Source organism: Oncorhynchus mykiss, chromosome 4, assembly GCF_057628025.1.
Source record: "Oncorhynchus mykiss isolate SJ-2025 chromosome 4, ASM5762802v1, whole genome shotgun sequence".
NCBI classification, from domain to species: Eukaryota; Metazoa; Chordata; class Actinopteri; order Salmoniformes; family Salmonidae; genus Oncorhynchus; species Oncorhynchus mykiss.
The window spans coordinates 43,008,101-43,025,258 of NC_143025.1; the positions used below are offsets into that span (position 1 = coordinate 43,008,101).

The following is a 17,158-nucleotide window of genomic DNA, read 5'->3' on the forward strand; positions in this document are numbered from 1 at the left end:
ATGTGACAATGGGCCCGTTTGAGGCCTGGGCCTTGGGTGGCTGTCAGTGCCCAGGGGGCTCTGCTTTGCATCTGGATGATTAATTTGCAGTGCCTGGCCGAGTGGAGCACAGCGGCTCAAAGAGGGTCTTTCTCCCAAATGGCCCACGCAGAGAAAGGAAAACAGAATCTGTGTTCCTCCTCAGCCTTCCTCGGCCAAGCTCTACACACACGCACAGCCCCATCGCAGTCCCATCCATCCCACCGCGCCAGGTTTTTATTAGTAACAGCATCAGTAGGGTGCAGGCACACAGAGCAGTGCATTGTGGGATGCTGTAGTAGTCTGTGGAGGATTTGGCCCTCCCTGCTGAGATGGACCAATATGGTGGTCAGTGGTCCGGCTGGTCCCCCAGCCCTAGCTGACTCCCCGCCAGCCACTCTTCTACCGCCAATTACACTTCCAGTTCAGTTCGGTGGACTCTCTCCGTTTACACAGAGTGCATCTGTTTGCTCCTAAGGCTGGGGTTCAATCAATTGAAGATGGTGGATTTCCATATAGTGCTTTCAGTGTGTGTGCATACCTGCCTGTATGCTTGCATTCATGTGTATGACTCTGTCTGTTTTTATCTGTGTGTGTGAACCTCCAGTAACCCATACTCTCGCGCTCTCTGTCTCTCCTGCTCTGTCGCTCTCTCTCGCGCTCTGTCGCTCTCTCTCGCGCTCTGTCGCGCTCTGTCGCTCTCTCTCGCGCTCTGTCGCTCTCTCTCGCGCTCTGTCGCTCTCTCTCGCGCTCTGTCGCTCTCTCTCGCGCTCTGTCGCTCTCTCTCGCGCTCTGTCGCTCTCTCTTCCTGCTGTAGGAGTATGATGAAGAGTGGGGGAGGAAGATCCAGAGTGAGAAGTTCCGCTGGCACAACTCCCAGTGGTTAGAGATGGTGGACAACAGAGCCATGGGAGACGACGGGGAACCATTCATGTACGGAGACGACGGGGAACCTTTCATGCACAACGGAGACATTCTGGAGAGACCCGACCTCTTCTACAGTGCAGGTACGGCGGGAGGGAGGCAGGTAGGGGAGAGTGAGGTTGAACCATTTTTTTTACATTCAACATCACTTTTTTTTTCTTTTTTTTTTTTACATTCAGTCAAGGGAAATATAGTATTTGTTCTAACAAAGATCTCTACATACATTTCAGGATGTTGTGTGTCCCTGGAAATAATCAGAAGTCATGTAAACATTATTTTTTTTAAACCTAGCTTGTCCCAAAAAAAAGTGGTCTCTTGGCACAACTTCAACAGAAAGTTAAGCCACCTTCAAATTTCTGTACTGAATGAAATATTTACCACTACCTTGTTTTAACCATGTCTATCTTTAGTTCCCAAACAAAATTCAATACATTCACAATCTTTTAACACCGGCTTATAACACCTGACAAACACTTTTTTTAAACACTTATCATACATAGGCTAGGTCCTGTTACCTCCTATCCCAGCAATAAGGCCTTGCATTACGCCTGGGAAGAAAACACTTGGCACACAACTTGCTCAACTTGCCATTGGCTCAACCATTGGATCAACTTACTCCATGGCCATTGGCTTAACTTACGCAAGGCAAACATTTTGACTATATTAACCCACACAGGTTTATGACCTTATATTGAAGCTTATAGAGAACCCAACTGATGTATACAACAACAAAAAAGAATGATCAACTTGGCTTTAGATACAAGCATCATGAAACCACTAACACAAATTAATTTGACTTGTTAAAAATATGTTTTTTGGACCTAACTTGCTTACCACTTTTTCCTTCATAGACTCCATGAAATGATGACCTCTTCCTAAATATTTGGTCAAATTATTTATTTTCTGTATGGTTTCCTTGAAACAAGGGTGGCTGTACTTACCCCTTTGGCTCAACTTACCCCACGCTCCCCTACAGAGGGAGGGAGGTAGAGAAGGAGAAAGGGGGGCAAAGACCTGACCTCTTCTACAGCGCAGGTACAGAGAGAAAGAGGAGGAGGGTGGGAGAGGGGTAAAGAGCGAGATAGGGATACTGGAGAGACTCAACCTCTTCCACAGTGCAGGTACGGAGAGCGAGAGTTGAGACACTCAATAGAAAACTTGTCTCTAACTTAAGAGTTGTATGTCTCTCCCCAGATGGGATCATCCCAGCAGACAGTACCATCAGCCCAGAGTTCTTCATAGGCTACCAGAATGGAGACATGGGCCAGGCTGGAGGCTTCCCAGGCAGGTGAGCTCAGAGTAGGTCAGGGGTTGGACTGCACCTCTATCCCCATCCCCTAGAGGCTCCTCTTGGCGGTGAGCTGCACCTCTCCCCCTCCACCCCACCATTTGAGTAATTTAGCAGACACTCTTATCCAGAGCAACCTACAGTAGTGAGTGCATACATTTTCATACTTTTCCGTGCTGGTCCCCCATGGGAATCGAACCCACAACCCATGCTCTACCTACTGAGCCACATGGGACTGACAGGCTGTCCTGAAGCAGGACAATGACCCCATAGCAAACCGTCTCAGCCTCAGCCTCAGCTGCTTGGTGAACGGTGTTATTCTTCTCCAGTATTCGCTGATCTTTGTTATTGAACCAGGGGCAGGGGCTGTGTCAACAGTCCTCCACTATCCCAGAAGGCCATCAACAGCAATACTGGAGCTTTGAGAATAAACACACACTCTGCTCTACACTGTTGAGGCTCAGATACAGTCTGCAATGAAATAAATATTTATATTTATCATAAAACAAATATTATCCTTTGATTTTTGCTGTCTTAAAGAGGCCTAATATGTAAAGTTGAAGTCATTTGACATGCTGTTAAAATGATGAATGGGTGAGGAAATGGGGAGTTTTTTTAAAAGTAATTTGTCTTTTTTATTATCAAACATCTTGCGTGCCATAAATGTTTTTTCCTGTCGGAGTATGTTTGTGTTGACTGCTGTTGAGAGGCTTGCTGTGTAGAGCAGAATCCATGCAACAGTTATCTCAGCTTTCAAATGGGTGAAGGAGAGGGGAGGGAGGTAAGGAGAAACCGATAGCAAAGAGAGAGCGAGGGAAGGGAACGGAGAGAGAGCAAGCGAGTAGGAGGCTTTTTCCCCAAATTTCTTTGTAACTGATACCTTTTAAATATACTGAGCAAGCTGGGGGAATTGGCATCTGTAAGAGTGTTTTAATTTGGCCAGTGTACTCTGGAGTGGTCCAGGTTAACACAATAATCAAAGCCAGCTCCAGAGCTTATTTAAAACTGTGTGAAACATGGTGTGAATGGGGTCTTTTAAATGGGTTTAATACAATCACTGTTATTTGTATAAATATCATAATGAGCTATTTTATATGAACTATATAAAATGTCTCTAGTCCCGGGTCGGTGGGAAGGAGCGGGTCCTTTATTTTAAAGAAAGTTCAAATAAGTCCCAGAAGCCTCAGTGGGCCAGGCGACAGAGGCTAAGCGAGGGTGCCATTCGTGTCCCCGTGTGGAAAGAGAAGTGTCTGGGTTTTACTAGAGGTGCACAACAGCGTGAGATTGGAGGGTTTCTGATCCCCCCCACAACACGCGGACAGGCAAATCAATGAGCGCTTTGAAAGGACTGTCAGTGATTGACAGTCAAGAGTGTTAAGGAATGTAAAACTAAAGGAAAACAGAACGGCGTTGCAATCAGGTGAGACGGAAAAAGAGGGGGAGGGGGGAGCTGGTTATTTAGCACTTGTGTAGTGGGTAGCTGTAACCTGAGGAGTGACAGCCAGGGGAGAGATCAAAGCATCTCGGGTGAGAGGGCCGGGCGAGGTGGGAGGGGACAGACATATGAGGGAGCAGAGGGTCAGGGGAGCAAAAAAAGGAAAAAGGGCCTGCTTCTCTTCCTGTGCACTATGATCTCTGTAGAATGTGTCCCCATACCTCACCCCGGGTTCGCTGGGGCCTGTAGTACCAGGGTGGAAAAACGAGGGCCCTTTGTCTGCTAACATAACCCTTCCTCTCTTAAAATGTCACAACACACACGCATGCCTGGAATGGAGGTGAGAGACGAGCTGATTTCCATGTCTCGTATGAGGAAGTGTGTGAGTGAGTTGTTGATCAACTGACCCTCTTTATCGTAACGTGCACATTTTAAACCAGTGGTATTCAAACCTTTTTGGGGAACCCATTTTTCCCCCAAAGAAAAACCCCACTACACTCCAAATCTAATGACACAACCTTAAAATCTGTCCATTTGGATCTTTACATCAACAGAACCTTCAATTAATTGCAATTTCATCTCATCAAAATAAAAATAATTACATTTACTCAATAAACCCTGCTGCAGTTCCATCGCGACCCCAACGTTTGAATACCACTGTGTTAATCCTTTCCTCATCACCACCAGAACCAGACTGCAGGCCCTGACCTGAGGTCAGGTTGTGTCTCTCTCTTTTTCCCAGGCCCAGGGTGTAGTCAGACAGATGGTCAGTGAGGCAGGCAGGATTTCCAGGTAGGCTGTGAGGCAGGCAGTCAGACAGTGCTATCAAGGCAGCCTGTGAGGCAGCAAGCTATCCAAGCAGGTTGTCTGACTCAGAGCGCTGGTGTTTCTCCAGTGTTTCTCTTAGCCTCCTTTAGCCTGCCTCTCAAATCCCCCCTGACAGCCGAGCGGAGATGAAAAATACATATTCCTGCCCAGTGAGGTAGAGGTTGGGAAGGGGCATGAGGAAGAGGGGCTGGTACAGCGTGTGTAACTGATCACTGGAAGTGATTTGGGCTAAAAACAACACATGATTATGGGCGCTCACAGGGGCAAAGCAAACAGCTCGTATTTTAATGAGCCTTAGGATGTCGGCCCGGCCAGCCAACAACTGACAGTGTATAGACCGAGAGAGAAGGATTGAGGGTGGAGTGCAAGAGAAGGGGACATGCTGTCGTTTGTTGAGGGGCAGTTTATCCATCACGCTGTTTGGTTAATTCACCCAGTCCGAGGTACCAAGGCGGTCGTGTTGACCCCACTGCACAGCTGAATGGTCAGACCAGCTGGTCACAGCAGAGAGACGACCAACCGTGAAATCGTCCAGCCTTGCTTCCTCTGTATCCACATCCCCATAGTAACTGATTTGTATGGTTGTAGCTACAGCCCCTTTATCATCCCCCAAATAGGCTGGGGTTGCTGGAGGGGTGGAGTGAGGGCATGCAGGTTAGACGGGTCTGGCTGTTGGTCTCTAACGGACCTGTGTTTTGACATTTAGCTGTTTTTATGTAGTTGGCTCATTGGCTGCCTCCACTGTTTACCCCTGCAGCTACAGGTGCCCTGTCACAGAGCTTCATTGTTATGTCAGAACCCTCTATTAGAGCAGATTAATATTGCGTAAAGTTTTTAAAGATCTTTCACTTAACGTTCAATTATACTACGAAGCCTTTTACCATGTTTTGTTTGTGTCCTTGTATGTTTCACTGTCTCAGAATGCCACCTAGTGGTGGTATTTAGAACCATCTCACATGATGTCGACTCCTCTGTGTGTGTGTGTGTGTTTCTAACCCTTCAGTATGAATATCGATACATTTAGACAGTCGACGGTGACCTCTGGACAGCGCCCCGCCACGGCTTCCGGCTTCCAGCCAGAAGAGCAGTTCTTCTACAGCTAGGCTGGAATCGGCCTCCAGATCAACCAGGTCAAATTGGGTTCAATACACCGCACAGACTGACAACAGCCATCTCCCGTGTAGCTCGCTACGCTGTGTAGTGATGAGCGTATCAACACTACTACTGTGTGTTTAACAGCTAGTCGCTTCAAGTGCTCTATTCCAAGCTAGCAGTGATGATGTTGCTGTTTTATTGAATGCTAACATTACATCTTGAGCTACCCAAACGCTTTTCTGGAAAACAATCTTTTTCTAGTTAAGGTCATAAAAAAATTGCAATTTGTTTTGAGCTTTAATATATATATATATATTTGCATATATCTCAAGGTGTTCACTATAAGTATGTACCATAATACAAGAACACATACTTAAGACTAAAGTTAACTTATACAGGATGAGCGCTGCTTTGTTTCCATAGGATGTTTTCCACACATTACATTTCCGAAGTAGAGGTGGTTGGTTGGTATTGCACAGTGTGAGTCTTATTCTAATAGTCCAGTGACGGTCCTTTTTATAGGTGATCTCATTCATGAGACTGACAGTTTTACTTTGCCTTTGTACAAACATTCAGTAATTATGTTTATTTAACTGTTTTATTTTATAGAAATTAACAATTTGTTGTGTTGTCTCTTCATTGTGCCTGGTGCTCGTCAGAACAAATTTTTCTGTGGTGCAATATTTAAAATAAAGTGTTGAAAACGGACATTGTTTGAGGTGACCATTCCTTGTACCGTCCTTGGCACCCTCAAAGATGAGCAAAAAAAAGGGTATAAAATAAATCATAAAAATACTGAGCTATATTGTATGCTCATTGTTTTGAAAATTATTTTATACTTGTGCAATTGCTCAGAAATAGATTTTGTTTAACAAATAATAAAAACAATTCTCAAAAAGATATGTCAAAATTAATGGCACCCTTTAAAATGTAAATATTATAATTTTTTTAAAGGTCCAATACAGCTGTTTTTATCTCCATATCAAATCATATTGAATATGATGTCATCATGGAATGCCAAAACTACATCCCACCAAAACAGGTTAAAATTTCAGGCAGTCTTTTCAAGCAGCTCTGACACCAAAAGGGCATTATCATAATTTCACAGTATTATCCCAACCTCATAGTGTAAGTATATATTAAACAGAACTGCACTGGGCCTTTAAGTTCATCTCATTTCAACCATTTATACCCGACGGAAATGGCCTATATGGATAGGGATACATTTCAATGTTTCTTACAGAATAAATATTGAAAGGGAACAGTTTGGAGATAATGGGGAAATTATTAGACCAAAGGTGAGTACACAACAGTTCACCTGACACGACTGAATCCAAACATTACTTGATTTTATGTGCATTTTACATTTACTATACTTTTCACTGCATTTGTTGATAATGAAATCTGAAATTACTCTGGATACATTCAGTAACATAAGACTTCCTGGAAAATGTGGGTTAGGTGCAACGTAAGACAAAAACATAAGGGTTTGAGTAAGAGGACTAACTGGTGTTTCCAAGTGGCCACATACCTCTTCAAAGTATGCGATTTCAATGCACTTTTATGACTCAAAGAAGAGTCTTCAACCATAAGGTACTTATGCCGTAGAGGAAATAGAGCAAGCACACTTAAATATTTAGTCTTGCCCTCTGAATGGCGCACACACACAATCCATGTCTCAATTGTCTAGAGGCTTACAAATCCTTCTATAACCTGTCTCCTTCATCGACACTGAGGTGGATTTAACAAGTGACATCAGTAAGGGATCTTAGCTTTCACCTGGATTCTGTCTGTCATGGAAAGAGCTGGTGTTCCTAATGTTCTGTACACTCAGTATTTGTATGATTTATTTTATACAGTCTTTATCAAGGGTGGCAATAATTTTGTTTATCCATGAACAATTTGAGTCTGAGAAACTATAAAATACTGTATGAAGTCTAGAAAAGCCAGCCAGCCGTCCAGTGCTTGTGTGTTATTTATTTAAATAAAATAACCTTTGTATTGTTTTATAGTCAAATAAAACATTTAATACGTTTGCCTTCCTTTAGCACTGAAGGGTTAATAGCCGAGTTTATGGAGCACAAAAGTAGCTGAAAACAATCAATTAATTGCAATTAACTGTTAAATATACAGTAAACATGCACAGCCCCTTCCCAAATTGCCAGTGAAAAATGTTATGTACAGGCACTGGATGGTGTTGACATTTCAACACAGCTAAAGGTTATTCAGAAATAAAGACACTAGACCAGTCTCCATAGCAACCACGTCCATTGGAAATGGCTCATTCTTCTTCATGGAATCAATGCAGTAGGCCTACGTGTATACAGTATAATAATATACTCCTCAAATCATGATGCCTCTTATTGGGATAGCTATACATAGAACAGAAAATCCCTAAACCCTCCATATGTAGAACCCTCCCATTGCTACTTAGACCGATTCAATATACGGCAGTGTTCTTGATTTAATATTGAACAACTTAAACTGGCATGTATCAAACTGTTCTCAAATCATCTAAAATACATATAAAAATCTATGACACAAATGAAGTTCAAGCCACACAATTGCAATAGTCAATTTGATGTTTTCCTTGGTTCTGAATGTGATAATCCAGTTATGGCCATATCTCACCACATTGATCTTCTCACAAACACAATTGTATACATTCATATTTTACCAGTTTTATGGAAACGTAGTTTTATGCTTGTATAAAAATTACTTTGTTTTTTTTACAGTGAAGTCAATCTCAGTTGGTTTCCACAACAGCAAGGGTATAGTCTATCACCTTTCCATACTCCTCACAATTACAGTGATTTTTTATTTTAAATGGGGCCCTTGTCATCCTTTATTCTCTGTGTTGACATCAGGCCCCTCACTTTGTCACCACTCTCTTATAGGTTACGACTACCTGGGTAACGCTGCACCATCTTCTCCACTCCCAACTCCTCCACCACCAGGTCCCAGATCTCCTTCCACAGTCCCGGGCCTTGGGGGCAGGCTCCCCAGCCTGGAGGGCCTCTTTGGCTCAGCAGGGAGGGTGGCCGGGGCTGTGGAGGGACGACATTCACATTGGCTGCTGATGCTATGGTTGAATCAGAACATGCAGTGACTTCAACACTAGGCGTTAACAGAGAAGCTAATGTTGCTTCAGCGACATGGTTAAGGGGAACAGGGTCCACCCTCTGATACTTCTATAAGGGGCTCGGTGGTGATGCTGACAGGTGATTCACTCACACTGACCTCTAATGCAAGGTCAGAGGTCACAGAAACACTAATCTCCTCTCTACTGCTTAGTGACACTTTGACCTCCTTGGCCGGGGCTGCTACTCCTGACTCCACTGTAACATCTTCATTAGGGGTCTCAATGTGTGACGGGGGCCAACTTGCTATCTGTAACCAAGTCCTCATCCCCATCATCGGGGATGGATGGGGCTGTCACAGGCTCCTCCACATCTTTGGTCTCTACTGCTGCAGCAAGTCTGGAGTCTGCATGTGGCACCGTTACACGCTTCTCACCACTAGAGGGCACTGCTGGGTCACTGTGAGGAGGACTCTATCAGCTTTTGGCTCAGTAGTGGTGATCGTGAGAGAAGCAATGCCACTGAATCTTCAACAACTACCAGGTCAATGACAGCTACATGGTTGACAACACAAACAGGGACAGGAGATGTGGGTCAAGGACAGGGTCCGGACCCGGGGAAGGAGCTTTGCTTTGTGCTACTGTGGTTGGGTGTCTACTTCAATGGATGTCTCTGCCTCAGTCGGTGTCCCTACTTTCTCCTTTTCAACAGCGACTGGCTCTTCTACCGTCACTATTTCAGGGGCAATTGGATTGTCTACGTTCTCTGTCTCAACTGGAGGGCCTGTGTCAGCATAAGTGGTCTAAGATAGAGCAGGAATGTCCACTTTAGCTGCCTCAGTTAGGACAGGGATGTCCACTTGAGCTGTTTCCGTGGTAGCAGGACTAGCCACTTTATCTGTCTCGGCTGGGACTGGAGAGTCCCATTGAACTATCTCAGTTGGTTCTCTATACAACAAGAGTACCGTCTACCTGGCTGGCATGAAAATGAGCCACGAGAAAAGCGTCCTCCATTTGCTATTTAATTGCATAGGTGACATGTATTTTTTCCTGCTGCCCCTGTTTTATTATCACTTGTGAATGATGCCCAGCTTAAGGCAAAAAAGAAACAGCACATGCTTTTTTTTTTTGCAACTTTTTAGAAATCATGGTCACACACTTCGTGTAGCCTAGCCCATACTCCCATATGCTTGTATCGCAACTAAAGTGGCCAAATAACTTCTTAAAATTAAGCACATTAATCCACGTTACAACGGGTGTAGAGCCTAACTGGCATACACACACAGCGCCTGTGTCAAGTTTAGGAAAGATCATTTTCACCTTAAAATGCACCTTGATAATAAGACCTATAATAAAAATGCATAATCGCATTTGCAGCCTACTGCCGTGTGCACATTGTTGCGCTTAAAATGTAAGAAAAAGCCTAACAGTTTATCAACATCGTAAGTTAAACGCTCTCTCTGTTGTGTCAGGCTCATTGCTTAAAACTTTTTTTTTTATGCTAGTGGTTGTACTCATTTGGGATCTATCGCATCCCACAACCGTCCCAGACTATATTTTGAATATTTATTTCTCGCACAGAATAGGTTAGCTTTTGTATTATTGGGATAGTAAATTGACATAGGCTAGTGCTTTTACTATTTATTAGGCCTACACATCTTGTTGGCTGTAGAAAATTAAATGTGGACAGTTCTTTCAATATCTTCAGTATGTGCCTCGGAATTGGATTAGTACACGCGCAGTTACGTGCTGGATGTGTCTGTCTTCATTTGTAGCCTGTAATAAAGACCCTATCACGTGACAGAGAGCCGTGTGAATGTGAGGTGCTTCAGCACGCAGCAGGGAGAAGGGAATTATAATTATAATATTCATCCCAAGGGCATAACGGCCCCTGGCCGCAAAAGGAATGGACTTTTTCAGGGGACATTATGGCCACACAAAGGGGATGTAGCCGGGAAATTCGAGGCATTATCAAGTGCTTGTCAAATTGTGAATGAGGGACTGATGTACCTTTCATGCAAAAAAAATTCAAATCATCATTAGAGTTGTATCATGCAGCCTTAGAATGTGCTAAAAATCAAATCACAAATTATGCATATAGAAGTACCTGTTTCTTTGTTTACTGCTCAACACAGAATAGCCACATGTGCGCACTCCCTCAGGTCTTATGGAGAAAATATCCTTTCTATTTTCTTCAGCTATGTTCAATTGTATTCTTCATTCTATAAAATAATCTAAAATAATGGCACTAAATTCTAAGCAAATCTTGTCTGCTAAATGAACTAATGTAGCCCACAGCCATATGGCATCGCCAGATCAGAGTATGCTATTCTGCTCTTCTGAAATAGACTACCTTTTCTAGATATCATGTTTCTTTAGACCTGTCTAAAATAACTAATGGATTTATTGTGATGGTGTAGGCTATATTACATGGATTTATTCGACTTTTTCAAATGTAGATGTTCCAAAGGTCTGCATCAGTGACTTGTAGGCTATGTGTGGAAGCCGGGAGATGCCAAATGTGTTTATGTTAAGTAACGGTCAAATACTGAGAACAGCAGTTATTTGCGTGACAATCACCGGCTCACAAAATTTCATGACTGCCACAGCCCTACCCTTGTGCACCCCCACCGACCACCGGGCCATTGCCCTGAAGAGGAGAGGCGGGCTGGGCTGTTACCTCGGCTTCGGGCTGGGTCTGGAGCTGTCCGGGGAAGCCTAGCATCCTGGCTGGGTTGCTGGGGTGGAGATTATGCTGGAGCAGCTGGACTGGCTCAGGAGGTCTCTGGTGTCTGTGAACAGATTGTGTTTCTTCAGCCTGGCTGCCTCCTCCACCACTGTAGAGCAAACAGAGACATGTTTAAAAGCAAGCGCACTAATAATATTGGTGTGGGTGAGCAGAGAGAGTAACATTGTAGTAATACCTAAAATATGTATTACAATTGAATAAGATACAAATGAATAACTCAAATATCTAGCAGAAACAATACCTTTGATGACTTCCTTGTCCAGACTCTGCAGCAAAATGCCCTCATAGATATTGTGAACATGGACAAAGTTGGAATAGTCTGCATAGATGAACTGTTTAAGACCCTGCAGCTCCTAAAGACACAGAAACAACCATTTCAACCTGCGATTTTCTAAACAATAATGAGATTTTAGGACACAAAAAAAAAATTATGTAAAGGCCTGTGCTCTCAAAACACTTATTTTGGGGCAGTATACTTTATGCTGGCTTTCCCCCTATTTTCTTGAGTGTTTTGAAGGCTAGCTGAGAGACTCACTGTTTTGCAGGTGTGTAGCAACTGATAATGTAATAAAATACCAATAATGGAAGAGGAGCTAATAATGTAAGAACTTTTGCATGTGTAATAGTGTAATTACTTTAACCAATAATGTAATATACACTCTCTTTTACCCATACAAGCGAGACCCTCTGTCATCTACTAGTGCGACCATCACTGGTGCAGTGAGACCCTCTACAACGTCTACATCATCCACAAATGTGACCACCACCAGTGCAGCCATGGAAGATGATGAAATGGAGGAAGCACCGCTGGATCTCGGACCACCTTAGATTATTATGACCCTCATGGAAGTGACCACTGAGGACCTTGTTGAACAGGATGTGGCCGTGGAGACAAACCAGGAGAGACACGAAGAGGAACAAAGTCACACCAGGCGCCATCGGCGGAACCAGCCCCCAGATCCACTCATTTCAGCAGAGGCACCTCCAAGCTGACAAGAGGGATACAGCCCAACCTGATGCTCACAGGAAGGAGGAGGAAGAGACCCTCTTTGCCATCAGCCTGGTGGCAACCCTAAAGAGGCTGCCTCAGCAAAGAAAAGCAGCGGTCAAGGTTCAAATTAATTAGCTGCTTTTTGATGCCGAGTTCAATGTTACGTTTTTTTCTTCTCTACAACACAGGTAGTGTCTTAAGTATTGCAACAGTGAAGTAAAGTAGGTCATTTTTACAGTATACTCATGTAGGCTAATTGGTATTACAGATCAAAGGATTCATGAGGCAAATGTATACAGTGGGGCAAAAAAGTAGTCAGACACCAATTGTGCAAGTTCTCCCACTTAAAACGATGAGAGGCCTGTAATTTTCATCATAGGTACACTTCAACTATGACAGGCAAAATGAGAAGAAAACAAATCCTGAAAATCACATTGTAGGATTTTTTATGAATTTATTTGCAAATTATGGTGGAAAATAAGTATTTGGTCAATAACAAAAGTTTCTCAATACTTTGTTATATACCCTTTGTTGGCAATGACAGAGGTCAAATGTTTTCTGTAAGTCATCACAAGGTTCTCACACACTGTTGCTGGTATTTCCTCCATGCAGATCTCCTCTAGAGCAGTGATGTTTTGGGGCTGTTGCTGGGCAACACGGACTTCCAACTCCCTTCAAAGATAATATATGGAGTTGAGATCTGGAGACTGGCTAGGCCACTCCAGGACCTTGAAATGCTTCTTACGAAGCCACTCCTTTGTTGCCCGGGCGGTGTGTTTGGGATCATTGTCATGCTGAAAGACCCAGCCACGTTTCATCTTCAATGCCCTTGCTGATGGAAGGAGGTTTTCACTCAAAATCTCACAATACATGTCCCCATTCATTCTTTCCTTTACACGGATCAGTCGTCCTGGTCCCTTTGCAGAAAAACAGCCCCAAAGCATGATGTTTCCACCCCCATGCTTCACAGTAGGTATGGTGTTCTTTGGAAGCAACTCAGCATTCTTTGTCCTCCAAACACGACGAGTTGAGTTTTTACCAAAAAGTTATATTTTGGTTTCATCTGACCATATGACATTCTCCCAATCTTCTTCTGGATCATCCAAATGCTCTCTAGCAAACTTCAGACGGGCCTGGATATGTACTGGCTTAAGCAGGGGGACACGTCTGGCACTGCAGGATTTGAGTCCCTGGCGGCATAGTGTGTTACTGATGGTAGGCTTTGTTACTTTGGTCCCAGCTCTCTACAGGTCATTCACTAGGTCCCCCCGTGTGGTTCTGGGATTTTTGCTCACCGTTCTTGTGATCATTTTGACCCCACGGGGTGAGATCTTCCCAGATCGAGGGAGATTATCAGTGGTCTTGTATGTCTTCCATTTCCTAATAATTGCTCCCACAGTTGATTTCTTCAAACCAAGCTGCTTACCTATTGCAGATTCAGTCTTCCCAGCCTGGTGCAGGTCTACAATTTTGTTTCTGGTGTCCTTTGACAGCTCTTTGGTCTTGGCCATAGTGGAGTTTAGAGTGTGACTGTTTGAGGTTGTGGACAGGTGTCTTTTATACTGATAACAACTTCAAACAGGTGCCATTAATACACGTAACGAGTGGAGGACAGAGGAGCCTCTTAAAGAAGAAGTTACAGGTCTGTGAGAGCCAGAAATCTTGCTTGTTTGTAGGTGACCAAATACTTATTTTCCACCATAATTTGCAAATAAATTCATTAAAAATGATTTTTTTTCTCATTTTGTCTGTCATAGTTGAAGTGTACCTATGATGACAATTACAGGCCTCTCATCTTTTTAAGTGGGAGAACTTGCACAATTGGTGGCTGAATAAATACTTTTTTGCCCCACTGTAGCTGTTGTTTCTGGGTTAGAAAATATCCTAAAACAAGTTTGTTGTCTAAACATTTGCCTGTCATATTCATCTTTTGATCTGAAATACAAATTCCATGAGTAAACAGCAAGAATTACCAATGTTACCATACTGTTCCAATATTTATGCCACTAACTACACTATACAAGCAGTATTTAGTTAACATAAATCTCACCTTTTATGGTGTTATTTTATGTAATGCTTGTAAGTGTTGTTTTTCTCTTCCCTTCCAGGGATGGAGTCAATTTAGCCGACCAGCTCACAGGAAGGACAGGAAGAGGTGAGCTGTCTGGTTGTTGTTTTGACCTTCTCCTCCAATGGGTTTTGAGCAGGAGGTGAGGAGAGGACGCGAGGAAATGCAACTGATATTTTCCAAGGTTCCTCACTTGAGATTTTCTAACTTATTCCGCTTACTAATGTCCTTTCTTAGTAGGCTTTTTAGTATAAAATGTATGGAATTCATAAAGTAAATAGTTTCTCAATACTTACTGTAGGACAGCATTCATTATTAGTTGTACATAGATTGCATGAAAATTGACTGAATTGAAACTGACACACCAGAGAATTCAGATGCTATTGTTGTTCTTTTACAAGACTGAAGGTGAAATGTGTGTTTACCTGTATTGTGGCTACACATTCACAGACAGCCCTGCCCTCTCTCTCTTTATGGCCATGTCTGAAGTTCCCCTACTATGTCTAGGCTTTATGAATTGTCCCTGTATCTGTCTGCAGTTGTGCATGCTCTTGTTGTTCTTTTACAGATTACACAAACATTTTTGTATTTTTACACGCACATACATGGACACACACCTCTTTCACTAGTTTTTTATTTTTGGTAACATTTCTACAACACACATACCTGTCGTGTTCTTTCCTGTACTTGAATACTCATTAAAGTCTAATGTTTTCATAGTCAGTTGTTTCATTTGTTTATTAATATCTCATTTAGACTTAATCTGTTTATTTCTTCCCTACACCTTTGCAGATCTAAGACCAGATTGAAGTAAAAACACACTCTCTTCCTAACCTGCATTTTGTCAGACCAGTGAAGATGGTGGTAAACTTTACTATTTTTATTGTCCCTAGGTTACCTAGGGTCCATTGTTATCATACTAACTGTATGTCGTATAACCTTAATTAGAGCTCCTGCTCACCTGATGTACCATGCCAGGTGTGTATAATACTGATGTTAATGGGAGAGGGAAGGGGTTAATGTGTGGTCTTTACTCCCACATTTCACTTAAATATAACTTTCAAATGAAGAGAGACAATGAGACAAAATAATCTGGGAAAAAAATATATTTTATGGACAACGGTGGATGGTTCTTTAAATAACCTTGGTGTTAGGGGGCTCTTAAAAAAAGCTGTTTCAAGCCACGGCATACTGCCATGGGACTTCACCTGCTGGCGATGAGGAGTAGGTGGTCAGCTTCTCCCTCACCTGGAGTGCCTGTCTGGGGGCGTTGTTGGCACCTGGGGGCGTTGTTGGTGACATCAGGTAGGTGACCATTTGGCGTGCCCATCTCCTGGAATGACCTCCGCAGGTAGTTGTGGAGAACACTTGGCCTTCACGCAGGCGTCGACATTTGAGGGGCTGAGACCAAGCACTCTCCAATACATTCTCCACCAGGCTGTCAAGAATCCCAAAGGCGCATTTAACATATTACCTTGCCCTGGATAGTTGTTTGTTAAAGATCCTTACAGGCTTTGGCAATGGCAGCTGGCATCCAGCATAGGGCCTCATGAGGTTGGTTCTCAAGTGAAGGCCTCATCACCGACAAAGAAGTGGGGAACGGGTCCCAGGTCTTCAGCCCCAGGGAGTGATGCAGGTGGTGGAGTCTCCAGGGTGCCATCCTGAAGTGCCTGGCTGAAGGCAGAGTCCCGGAGGGTCCCGCTATCACTTCCCTTGCTGTAAGTACCAACATCAACGCCACGGAAACAGTAGATGGCATCTACAACAGCCATGAGTACAACTGAATATGTAACTTTGTAGTTGTAGAATTGCGAACCCGAGCACAGTGGATCCTGGATTACTACATGTTTCCCGTCAATGGAGCCAAGACAGTTGGGAAAATTCCACCTCTCCAGGAACTCGGCAGCGATGGCCCTCCAGTCTTCCTCCTTGGGTACAGGCATGTATTCACCAACCAGACAGTTGGTCTCCAAGAATGTGAAATAAAATTCAAAACAAATATCAATATTTTGATGAACTTGAAATTCCACCCACATATTCTATCTACTCATATACAATACCGGTAAAAAGTTTTAGAACACCTACTCATTCCTTGTTTAAAAAAAAATAAAAAATCTACATTGTAGAATAATAGTGAATACATTAAAACTGTAAAATAACACATATGGAATCATGTAGTAACCAAAAAAGTGTTAAACAAATCAAAGATTCTTCAAATAGCCACCCTTTGCCTTGATGACAGCTTTGCACACTGATATTTGGTAATCTCTCAATCAGCTTCACCTGGAAGCTTTTCCAACAGTCTTGAAGGTGTTCCCACATATGCTGAGCACTTGTTGGCTCCTTTTCTTTCCGTCTGTAGTCCGACTCATCCCAAACCATCTCAATTTGGTTGAGGTCAGGGGATTGTGGAGGCCAGGTCATCTGATGCAGCACTCCATTACTCTAATTCTATGTAAAATTACACAGCCTGGTCCTGTTGAAAAACAAATGATAGTCCCACTAAGCACAAACCAGATGGGATGGCGTATCGCTGCAGAATTCTGTGGTAGCCATGCTGGTTAAGTTTGCCTTGAATTGTAAATAAATCACAGACATTGTCAGCAGCAAAGCCCACCCACACCATCACACCTCCTCCTCCATGCTTCACGGTGGGAAAAACACATGCGGAGATCATCCGTTC

At 43.3% G+C, this 17,158-nt stretch overlaps 2 protein-coding genes across 5 annotated transcripts in view; one reads left to right on the forward strand and one right to left on the reverse strand.

Moving 5' to 3' along the window:
• Nucleotides 1-6,296, forward strand: part of kifap3a (kinesin associated protein 3a) — a 52,759-nt gene extending 46,463 nt beyond the window's left edge. For 2 of the 4 annotated variants that reach the window (XM_090232075.1, XM_090232072.1), the window contains 3 exons: nt 836-1,025; nt 2,137-2,230; nt 5,497-6,296. In XM_090232075.1, the coding sequence (XP_090088201.1) occupies nt 836-1,025; nt 2,137-2,230; nt 5,497-5,596 (384 nt within the window). In that variant the 3' untranslated portion in view covers nt 5,597-6,296. The remainder of the gene's footprint in view (nt 1-835; nt 1,026-2,136; nt 2,231-5,496) is intronic. The other 2 variants (XM_090232073.1, XM_090232074.1) reach the window with 2 other exon arrangements.
• Nucleotides 6,297-7,839: 1,543 nt separating this feature from the next.
• LOC110521829 (protein Niban 1-like) overlaps nt 7,840-17,158 on the reverse strand; it is a 49,149-nt gene continuing 39,830 nt past the window's right edge. The window contains 4 exon segments of the mRNA XM_021599735.3: nt 7,840-8,635; nt 11,348-11,412; nt 11,415-11,504; nt 11,658-11,769. Coding sequence (XP_021455410.3) covers nt 8,480-8,635; nt 11,348-11,412; nt 11,415-11,504; nt 11,658-11,769 — 423 coding nt within the window. The 3' untranslated portion in view covers nt 7,840-8,479.